The following is a 10682-nucleotide window of genomic DNA, read 5'->3' on the forward strand; positions in this document are numbered from 1 at the left end:
CTTTCCTTATCATTTCTCTTTTTTCATGTCACCGTAACACGTATTGTTACTTTGTTTAACACACCTCACGGATTTTTCCTTTAACCCTACTCATACCTACTAATTTAAATTCATGCAACAACACCTTTTAATTTCTAGTGAGACGATGATGAGTGTATAAATTAATAAATATAAATAAAAATTGGTATGCTAATTTAATATTGATCGGACATAACAAGAAACTAAAAGAGAACACATTTCTTGAGTCAATACAATCATCGTTGAGCTAATGATATATCTCGAAGACTTGCAATTTTAGTATCATTTCAATTGCCTAAATCTTTGCAAAGTGCAATATTACTTTTTAAAAATATGTAGTATACATTTTTGGGTTTATCAAGAAAACTCAACAACCAATCCAACACAGAGAGGTGGGTCCTCACTTGCCACCTCCTCTCTATGCCATTTGAAAATTCAAAAGACTAAAATAGACTACTCCAAAAAGGTAATATATGATATGTCTTACTGGTTGCTACCCTTCTTATTTGTCTCGATTGTTACTTAAATTTTATTATAAACAAAAAGTCTCATTTGGTGTAATAACGTTATAGGGTGGTTATCTTAATTTTTTCATTTTGTCTGTACTTATTAATTTAATAACCTCATTTTATTATTTATCCTACTTTTTTTGTAATAGCTCTATATGTATTCTACTTTTCTTGTAGATTTACCCGTTAAATTATTAATATGTAACGATAAAAAATAATACAATCAATTTAAATATTATATTTATTAAAATAATACAGTATAATCCTAAAATTATACATTTTACACCCATCAGTATAGTTTTATATTTGCATGGGCATATAGAGATTGTGACTTTACATTGTAGGACTATACACCCTATTAGACATTAGCAGATCTTATTGGGATAATAAATAAAGAAACTTGTCCTCAAAGAACATCTTCCTTTTTTATTCTCTCTCTTCTCTTTATCAGTTTTTTTTTTTTCTCTTTTTTTATTTTTATAATCCTTAAAAGTAAAGAAGCAAAGCATTACACCCCACCCCACCACCTTGTCTTTCTTTGCTTACAATTAATTACTTAATATCAGTTCAAAATTGTTTACCTGGTAATAATACGTTTCTATAGTTAAGACGTCTTTTTAAAAATTCGGGACAACTTATGTACAAATATATACTGAAAAGTTTGGAATCTCTACTTTACTTTCTAACATCAATGTTGGTCAATTTCTTACCACCTGTTTTGCATTTTCTGAGCACAACAATAACTGTACAAATATTCCTCTTATATACATTGTCCATGAGAAACTTGCTTTATACTGCATTTCACCTTTGCCCTTAGCTTCCTTTATCTACTTTTACAGTACATAACATATTCCCCACAACATTTACACATCATATATCACAAGCTCCACATTTACAAAATTTAGAGTTTCAATTTTTTGTAAAAAATATGAAAAATATAATGAGTATTTTAACAAGAGCTCCAAAGAATTCTTGGCAGCCAGTGATGATTGCTGATACAACAATTCATAAGTACTGGCTTAATTGGAGGTTCTTGCTATGTTGCATTTGGGTTTTAACATCAATGATTTTTGCAGCAATACTTATAAAGAAGTATGAAGGTCCTCGAATTCGAAAAAATGGAAACAGTGAAGCCCAGAAAACAGAGTCCTCTGGTTTATTGTATCAAGATGAAGTTTGGAGGCCATGTCTCAAAACTATTCACCCTGCTTGGCTTCTTGCATTTAGAGTTTTCGCCTTTTTGATTCTTCTGTTGTTGCTAATTTTAAATGTTACTGTTGATGGAAGGGAGATTTTTTACTATTACACTCAGTAAGTAACGTTATTATAGAGAATGACTGTTATAGATAAGTCTGACTGTTTTTAACATTTGATTTTTTTTGTGGAATAGGTGGACATTTACGCTGATTACTATTTATTTCGCGGTAAGTGAGAGTAAAATTCATGGTTCAATGGGTACAATTTTCGTGTCTTATGTTATAATATAATGTTTGTTTTATGTAGATTGGATCTATTCTGTCGATGTATGGATGTTATAAGTATCACAATAAAATTGGTATTGATGGAACTGATATTGAGAAGTTAGATACTGAGTATGGTTCACAAAATTCAATTTCTGCAAAACATATGGGGGAAAATGCAGAAGCAGAACAGCCTTCTCGCCAAATTGCTGAGTTTTGGGAATATGTTTTTCAAATAATTTTTCAGGTATATCACGATTCGATTCAATGATATTTGAGAGGTGAAGTAAACAACTTTTGAGTTTTTTTAATTAAAGATTGTTTCTTTCTTGTTGTTATAGATGAATGCAGGAGCTGTAACGCTTACGGACTGTGTCTTTTGGTTCATACTTGTTCCATATTTAACCATTAAAGGCTACAAGTTAAATTTTGTGAGTATGCTACACTAGCTCAATGAGATTCTGCACATTACTGTTCGTTGTTGTTTCTAAATGTTATGTTATCTATGTTGCAGTGGATTATAAATATGCATTCAGTCAATGTTGTATTTCTACTTGGTGATACTGCTCTGAATTGTTTGGTAAGTTGCATACTTTTATCGATACCAAATGTGGTGTTTGTAGATTTAATATAGTTACTGATCAGCAGCTAATTCCCATTGTTATGCTATTTCAGCGGTTTCCATGGTTTCGGATTGGATACTTTTTTCTGTGGACAGGAGTTTATGTTATTTTCCAGTGGGTTGTTCATGCCTGCATTTCAATCTGGTAATGATAATGCTATATTTATATGTTGTTACATTTTCAATCTTGTTTGATTGATTAATTAGTATCGATGATATTTTGTTAAACAGGTGGCCCTATCCATTTCTTGATCTATCATCTGCAGTTTCACCTTTGTGGTATGTACTCCCTATCATGTCCTAAACTATACAAAAGAGCTATGTTGCTTGGATTCTTTAAAAATGTTGTGTATGCAGAATCCTATAAATTTTGTGTATTTTTGGAGAGTCCGAGTAGCATAGACAAAAAGAACTAGCAGATTACTGTTGATTCTTGATGGTTGCTCTCTTTAATCAAGAAAACAAACTGCTTAATTGATATTTCAGGTACTTGTTGGTGGCATTTATGCACATACCATGCTATGGTGTTTTTGTTTTGGTAATGAAGCTGAAACACCATTTGCTTTCGAAGTGGTTTCCTCAGTCTTATCAGTGTGCAATATGATACAACAACTTCCACGCGCCTCAGTCCCAACCAAGTCAGGATCGGCTTTATGAATCCTCATTGTACAAGGCCAAATAACAAATTTTCAGCTTTCAAGACGGATATACTAGGGGAAACACTTTTCTATATATATCGGAGAATATGACAGCAGTTCACGTTTTGAACACCAAACTTGGATCTTTTGTTCTTTTTTCTGGAAGGAACGATGAAATGGAAAAAAAATTATGTAGCAAAGTAGTTGTGAATCTTTAGAAGTTTAGGCAAAAAAAAATACAGTGATTTAAACTTCTGGTTTGTTAGATGTACATCTTGGGATAACTATGGAACAGAGATTTGTTATTCATATAACTTATTATTGAGCTCTTTACTTGCAATGTGTATAGATGATTCCATATTAATTATAAAGAAGTCTAAACATTTCTTTCCCCTTCTTTGTTCATTTCTAATCCTGGCTCCGCCTCTGAGTCTTGGGTGTTAGACAAGAGAATTAGTAGTACTTTGTTATTGTAATTTCTCTATTTCAGTTTGTTAATACAATATTCAATCTTCACTGTTGTTGAGTATTTGGAGTAGAAGAGTAGTATTGACTACAATGTGCTTTGTTAACTTAAATTGTAGAAGTTTCAACACTAGTGTTGAGATCTTTTGGTGGGGGCAATGACTAGATGTACTAGAAAAAGAAACTCAATCCCAGTCAAAAAGAGCTGGTTAAAGGATGTGGAATCATCATTTTTATATGATTATATCATAAAGATAGTCCCTTGGGACTTGGCTTTCATGTTTCAACAGGTTCAAATGGGCCCTTTTAATCCACAAAAGGTAGCACTCTAGGTTCTGTCTATAAGGACTGGATTTGACCATTGCCCCCCCATCCAGAGTCGTTGGTCACCACGCGCTCGCTAATGAGTATTATGTCTTTCTAGTGAAGTAGAGTCGTATTCATAGGCCTAGCTCAACAATCTCGGTGTTGATGTTCCTGTTGGGGTTTTGGGCCTTTTTCTCTTCCTATGTGGATAAATAAAAGTCTAAGGTTTTGGGTCTTCCTTCCTTTCCTTTGTGGATAAATTTAGCCCAAATTTGATTAGTCCACTTTTGCCCATAAGCCCAATATTATGGTGCATATGTAAGACTTTCTTTTAAGTCTTATTTGAGAAAAAATATCACAAGAGATTGAGAGCAGCCATATAGAAAGAAAAGTGAGAAAGTGCAGATTTTTGCACAAGCCCTAGCAACCAATTTCAAATCGCGATTCCCACTTCGTTTCTTGTCCGATTGAGCTGATTTTTAGACAGTTTGTTCTTTTCAACTTAATCTTTGATTGGGAACTGAGAGAGGGTGATTTGGAGTCTTGTAGCTCCAGATTTTAGCTCGTGAATAGTAGCTTTGGGTTTGGTGCTTTTGCTTCTTTTATTTCTAGTTTTTGGTGCTATCTTGTAGTTGTGTTGCTCATTGTTTGACACTTTGTTGGTGGCCATTTTGGAGAACACTTTTTGTAACTCTTGTAGATTATAGTGGAGCTTTGGCCTTGCGGTTTTTACTCTTCACACCGAAGAGGTTTTCCACGTTAAACTTTGGTGTCTCATGTGTTGATTTATTTTTCTTCCTTGGTTGATTTGTTTGCTGCCCAAACAATTTTATTCTTGCATTATTTTGTCTTCTCTTGGTTCAAATAGAAGGGAAAGTTTTGACTTGGGTTTTCTTCCGCTATAACCCTGTCGTGCACATTTATTTTGTGCTTGCCTTTCCCAACAGTTCCAAGAGTGACAGGCCAGGTCAAATTAAGATAAATTTGTACTTAATGTTTATATCAAATCATACAATTTAACCTAAGCAATTAAAAATTAAAGTGAGAATACGTATCATTTAATCACAGTTAAGTGATAAATATGCACATGAAAGACATAAGTAAATAACCAGTCCAAAAAGGTCCAAATTGGCCCTTTTAATCCACAAAAGGTAGCACTCTAGATTTTGTTTAAAGGGATTGGATTTTACCATATAACTCCCACTCTAGAGTTATTAGTGATAATGCGCTCATTAATGAGTATCACATCTTTTTAATATAATAAAACCATCTTCATAGGCCTAGCTAAACAATATCGATGGTGATGTTTCAAGCGTGATGGACCAAAGCAAATTAATAAGTTTGATGCACCTATACAATCAAGTTATTTAATTCAAAATTAGAGTAATAATACATATCATTTAATCACAGTTATTTGATAAATCTATGTATCAAAGACTTTAGTAAACAACCGATGCAAAAAGGTTCAAATTGGTAATCCACAAATAGTAACACTCTAAATTTCATTTAAAAGGACTGAATTTAACTATATCAATTCAAAATTATCGATCAACCAAACATCCACTAATAAATACCATATTTTTCTTATGAAGTAGAATCAGGCCTAGCTTAACAATCTTGATGGAGATGATTTTAATGGATGCCACTAGCAAAATGTGCTATTCAAGGTTGATTATTAATCCCTATATTATTGAAAACCATATATTATAGATGTGTAGGGTTGGTGCCAATTGCCAAACGTCCTTTTTTCGACAATTTGTCACCATACGTCCACATATCTTAATTAGAAATTAAATACTCTATAATATTCTACTACCCTATAACCAAATCAATGAAGGAAGCCTTTTTTTTTTTTTTTGTGTCTGTGTGTTTTTGTTTTATCAAATTCAAAACTGTTTAATGCAACAATCCATTTTAAGTATGGTATTTTTTTCATTTCAAAATACTTATCACAATTTTCTTTTTACGAGTTGAATTATATCAATTTTGATCAATATTTTACGATACATTTTTTTTATTATATTGGTGTGAGAAGAATTACAATTTATAGTACTTTTTGTATAGTTTTTAAATATCTAAATTTTAATTTTAAAATATCAAATTAAAAAATCATTTTTTTTAATAAAGTGAATAAAGCTACAGACCACTCACGTGGTCTATTTTGATCTTATTGTGTCCAATAATAAGTCTTGAATTGTTTTGGTCAGAAACCCTAATTTATGAATCTGGGCCCTTGGCAATTTTGACTACAATAAATTGCAATAATTACTTTATTTTTACTTATATACTGCTAATTCAAAAAATATAGAGTTGATTTATCAATTTATATCCAATTAGTCTTTTTATTAAGTACTAATTATTTTTCATTTTTCAATGAATAATAGACGTATAATAATTAGAGGTAATATCGTATAATTACTATTTTATTTATTGTTTTTAAGGCAATCTGCTTTGTTAAATATGAACGAATAAAGATAGACGACGATGATGATACAAATACTAAATAAATAAAAATAGTCCTACCCCTTTTTTGTATTATTTCTTACTTGGTGTTCAATATCTACATTGGCTGATGACTAAATCTGAATTTGCACTGAAAAGTCTTACCTAAAAAATAAAACATTGTTTAACAAGATGACATTGTATCAAAAAAACTTGAACCAAATCCTTTTAATTAAAGATCACGAAAACACTTTCTAACAAAATGACTTTGCACCAAAATGACTCGAACTGAATCCTTTTAATTAAGGGTGATAGAATACTAATCGGTCCAACAGTTTTTATTTCTATATATGATTGTTATTCCTTCTGTTACCCTTGAGCAAACTGCACACGGACTCAACTTGTTTGCCCATATTTATTGCACCTAAAAATCCCTTCTTCAGCTTCACTTCATTAAATTGGGTAACTGAATCACCTGTTTTATTCTTCATCTGCCACCAAAAATGGCTCTGTTTCAGTGCCGAATTCCATTTTCAGCAGTATCTCCGTCTCTTTCACCAAGAATTGAATTTACAAAGTTGTTTCTTGGAAATAGTAGTAACCCATTTGCTAAAACTACCCAAAAGAAGTTTTCATCTCTTTGTTATGCTTTGAATGATTCCAATAAGCATTCATCCATATCCACATTTTGTGAGGTAATAAAAGGTTTGACTTTTTTTGATTGTTGAATACAATTGTGAATTGGGTTTTTGTTATTTTGATTAAAGATTTGTTCTTTTTGTTGTGGGTGTGTTTTATGTTTGATTTGGTTTCAGTTGATTGAGGCTTTAATTAGTGGGAAGGATTTGACGGAATCTGAATCAGAAGATTCTCTTGATTTTTTGTTGGATGGTGCTGATGAAGCTTTGATTAGTGCTTTTCTTGTTCTTCTGAGAGCTAAAGGAGAAACCTTTGAAGAAGTAAGTTCCTTCCTTCAACTATTCACCCTGTTTCGATTGACTTATTTTAGGTGTTTTTAAGTACTTCTATAGCATTTGGGTAAGGTAAAAAAAAGTGTATTTAAGCACTTGTTTTTAAATCAAAATAAGCCAAAAGTTATAAGCGCATCCAATGAGACTCGGAGTAAAGGTTTATGTATACTCTTGAAGCATAATGTAGGTGAATGAATATTTTACCTTGTTCATTAGTATTTGTAGTCTCCCATGGTAGTGAGAGAAAAGTGGCTCTTCTGTGCATTTCCTTTCTGAGGAAAAAAAATCAGAAAAGTCTTATGTTTTTTTAAGCTCGAGCTCGTAGTTCAAAATATAATGTAAAGGTTCCATTTTGATGTACAATCCTTCGCGTAAGGGAGCATAATCCTCTGTCTAGGGATCTGATTTCACCAGAGCCAGAACGTGTTAATTCTCACCTTCATTATTGAGAGCTGGTAATCAACCATGAATTTGTCACTACTGTCTGATCCATTAAGCCTCATCGAACTAATAATGATTGCTAGGTAGTGGGATTGGCAAGGGCAATGATAAAACATTGCAGACGAGTTGAAGGTTTAGGTGACGCAGTTGATATTGTTGGGACAGGAGGAGATGGAGCAAACACGGTGAATATCTCAACAGGTGCTTCAATTCTTGCTGCAGCTTGTGGTGCAAAAGTGGCCAAGGTTGATAGAGTTATTCCTTCTCAATGCATATTTCATTTCATTGTAAGTTTGTGTACATTTGGGGCTGAAAGTTTGTGGAATTGAATTGTAGCAAGGGAATAGATCCAGCTCATCCGCTTGTGGGAGCGCCGATGTATTGGAAGAACTAGGTGTTGCCATTGAGCTGGACCCTGAGGTTAGTGAAATTGCTTTTCTTGGCTGAAATGTACTGTAGACTTGAGGACATTTACCATCATATGGTAGTTTTAAAAATCAAACGTTTAAAAATGAAGTTTATGCTGTTGTTTATGTAGGTAGCTGCTTTATAAGAAGAAAGACTGGTTGTGACATTCACCAAATCAATTATCAAACTAATTTAATGAGTCATCAAGCAACCAAGGATGTAATGAGAAGTAATTTATTAAAGAAAAGCACCCTTAGAATAGGCGATGCACTAAATCCCACACATTGTCCAATCCATTTGTACTTGATGATAACCCCTAAAACTACTGCTGTCCTTTTCTTGATACTAACTTGTCCACTGTAAGAACTTCCCAAATCTTATGATGGCAATAGCAGGATGTGTTTCCTTTCATTTGTGCTTATTCTAGATCTAAGTTGTCTGCATCACATGCTCATTTTATTTGCTCTTGGTAACTGCCACCAAGAGACAACAAAGATATGTTATATGTTCTCTTTCTTTTGGGACAATGGTTAATGGTTTTAAGAGCAAGTTTCTATAATAAATGGTGTTAGAGTATTACTGAAAAATGCATGATACATTAGGGATAACTGACATTATATATGATTTCAACTTGGTTGATCCTAATGTATCTCATTGTTACCGGCATCAGGGGGTGAAAGAGTGTGTAAATCAAGCTGGAATTGGTTTCATGATGTCTCCAATCTACCATCCGGCGATGAAGATTGTCAGACCTATCAGGAAAAAGCTGAAAGTAAAGACAGTGTTCAACATCTTGGGACCTATGTTGAACCCAGCAAGAGTGCCGTTTGCTGTAGTGGGAGTTTACAAAGAAGACCTGGTATATTTCGACTTTAATTACAGTAAAACCACCTGTTCTATGAATGTGGCTTTAAGAATCTTGTAAACATAACTTATGTGAACTGATGTGCTAATCTTTCTGGTGTCATCTCCATTTTGCCCTTTGGGTCATAGCTTCTTGACCCGTTTCAATTTTCTTCTTAGTATTTTTTACATTCAATTGGTGAATGAAGCAATCTCTTGTTATAGGTCCACAAAATGGCTAAAGCATTGCAAAGATTTGGCATGAAAAGAGCATTGGTTGTTCACTCAGAAGGCCTAGATGAGATGAGTCCTCTTGGTATGGTCCCCTTTCAGAATCTACTGTGTTTGGTAATTTCATGGCTTTTTTTAACTTTTGACTTTGCTTGTCTATTTTTTTTAAAAAAAATTGTGAGTAATTAGATCTGGACATTTCCATCATATTATGTGCGACAATTTATTTTGCAGGCCCTGGATTAGTCCTTGACGTCACACCAGATAATATTGAGAAGTTCTCCTTTGATCCATGTAAGTAACCTGCTAATATCAGGATCAGTTATAACTTTACTTTTTCTTTTTCTTTTTTGGTACAAGATTTCTTTATCTTATTGCTTTGTATAGATAAACAATGAATGCCACTCTAAATATGCATGGAAGAACTCTACAGTCTGCAGTAACGAATGATGCATTATGATTGATTTCTTTTTCTCCAGCATTTAACATTGTCTCTTTAAAAAACTAGTCTGACACGATTATCCTTCAATAGTGGACTTTGGCATCCCTCGTTGCACTCTTGAAAGCCTTCGAGGTGGAGGTCCAGAGTACAACGCCGAGATGCTCAGACGTGTGCTGTCAGGAGAAAAAGGGTCAATTGCTGATGCATTTGTAAGTTTCTTCATGAGCTTGTTACCAAATGTGCAAATCCTCATTAAAGAAATAGACATAGCTTCTTTCCATTTTCAATAACTTCCTTTTACCTTGAAGTTCTTACATTATCTCTATCAAATAAATCCACAGGCACTAAATGCATCAGCTGCTCTCCTGGTAAGTGGACGCGTTCATAATCTGGCTGAAGGAGTGGAATTAGCTCGTGAGACACTACTCTCTGGCAAAGCGGTGAAAACACTTGATCTATGGATAGAAGTTTCCAATGTAAGAAGAATTTCTCAGTAATTTTCGTATAGAAATTTGATCACTTGACCTCATGCTATGTCTTTGCTTACTTACAGAAGGTGAAGGAAGCAGTCTGCGTGAACTGATGGAAGACGCCAAGCTGACCATGTTATATTCTCGGGGCTCAACAGCATTCCCTGCCGAGTAATCGTTAAAAGACTCAAAATCAAAGAAAGACTGGATAACACAACTCAACTTGCAATTTTGGTTTGTGGAAAGATTAGAATTAAGGGGTTGAAAAAAGAACAAAAAAAAAATGTAACTTTGGCTTGTGAATTTTGTAAGGCAACTGTAGATTTCTGTGGAAAGCATTGTTTGTAATACTTACTTGTGACAATAACCAAGCAAAGCAAGTGGCTCCTGGTTAGTTGTTGGCCATTAAATTTTTC

The 10682-nt window shown here is 33.5% G+C and overlaps 2 protein-coding genes across 2 annotated transcripts; both read left to right on the forward strand.

The window, feature by feature from the left end:
- Window positions 1–1291: 1291 nt before the first annotated feature.
- Window positions 1292–3580, forward strand: LOC125809706 (uncharacterized). Its single transcript, XM_049489300.1, has 8 exons — window positions 1292–1838; window positions 1918–1951; window positions 2031–2234; window positions 2329–2418; window positions 2502–2567; window positions 2663–2754; window positions 2841–2888; window positions 3096–3580. The coding sequence occupies exons 1-8, from the start codon at window positions 1456–1458 to the stop codon at window positions 3211–3213; spliced, it is 1035 nt and encodes a 344-aa protein (XP_049345257.1). The 5' UTR covers window positions 1292–1455; the 3' UTR covers window positions 3214–3580.
- A 3242-nt stretch (window positions 3581–6822) lies between these two features.
- LOC125809704 (anthranilate phosphoribosyltransferase, chloroplastic-like) lies at window positions 6823–10676 on the forward strand. The gene is made up of 10 exons (XM_049489299.1): window positions 6823–7155; window positions 7276–7419; window positions 7956–8117; window positions 8209–8292; window positions 8951–9139; window positions 9349–9439; window positions 9589–9648; window positions 9887–10005; window positions 10138–10272; window positions 10350–10676. The coding sequence occupies exons 1-10, from the start codon at window positions 6964–6966 to the stop codon at window positions 10377–10379; spliced, it is 1206 nt and encodes a 401-aa protein (XP_049345256.1). The 5' UTR covers window positions 6823–6963; the 3' UTR covers window positions 10380–10676.
- The last annotated feature ends 6 nt before the right edge of the window (window positions 10677–10682 follow it).

This window comes from Solanum verrucosum, unplaced genomic scaffold (genome assembly GCF_900185275.1).
Source record: "Solanum verrucosum unplaced genomic scaffold, falcon-dt-bn FXZP01000121.1, whole genome shotgun sequence".
NCBI classification, from domain to species: domain Eukaryota; kingdom Viridiplantae; phylum Streptophyta; class Magnoliopsida; order Solanales; family Solanaceae; genus Solanum; species Solanum verrucosum.

Coding starts and splice junctions, on each gene's coding strand:
- LOC125809706 (XM_049489300.1), top strand. CDS start 1,456: ATGAAAAATATAATGAGTATTTTAACAAGAGCTCCAAAGAATTCTTGG. Junction 2,755..2,840: donor CATGCCTGCATTTCAATCTG/GTAATGATAATG, acceptor TTTGTTAAACAG/GTGGCCCTATCCATTTCTTG. Junction 2,889..3,095: donor TCTGCAGTTTCACCTTTGTG/GTATGTACTCCC, acceptor TTGATATTTCAG/GTACTTGTTGGTGGCATTTA.
- LOC125809704 (XM_049489299.1), top strand. CDS start 6,964: ATGGCTCTGTTTCAGTGCCGAATTCCATTTTCAGCAGTATCTCCGTCT. Junction 8,118..8,208: donor GTGGTGCAAAAGTGGCCAAG/GTTGATAGAGTT, acceptor ATTGAATTGTAG/CAAGGGAATAGATCCAGCTC. Junction 9,649..9,886: donor GAAGTTCTCCTTTGATCCAT/GTAAGTAACCTG, acceptor ATCCTTCAATAG/TGGACTTTGGCATCCCTCGT.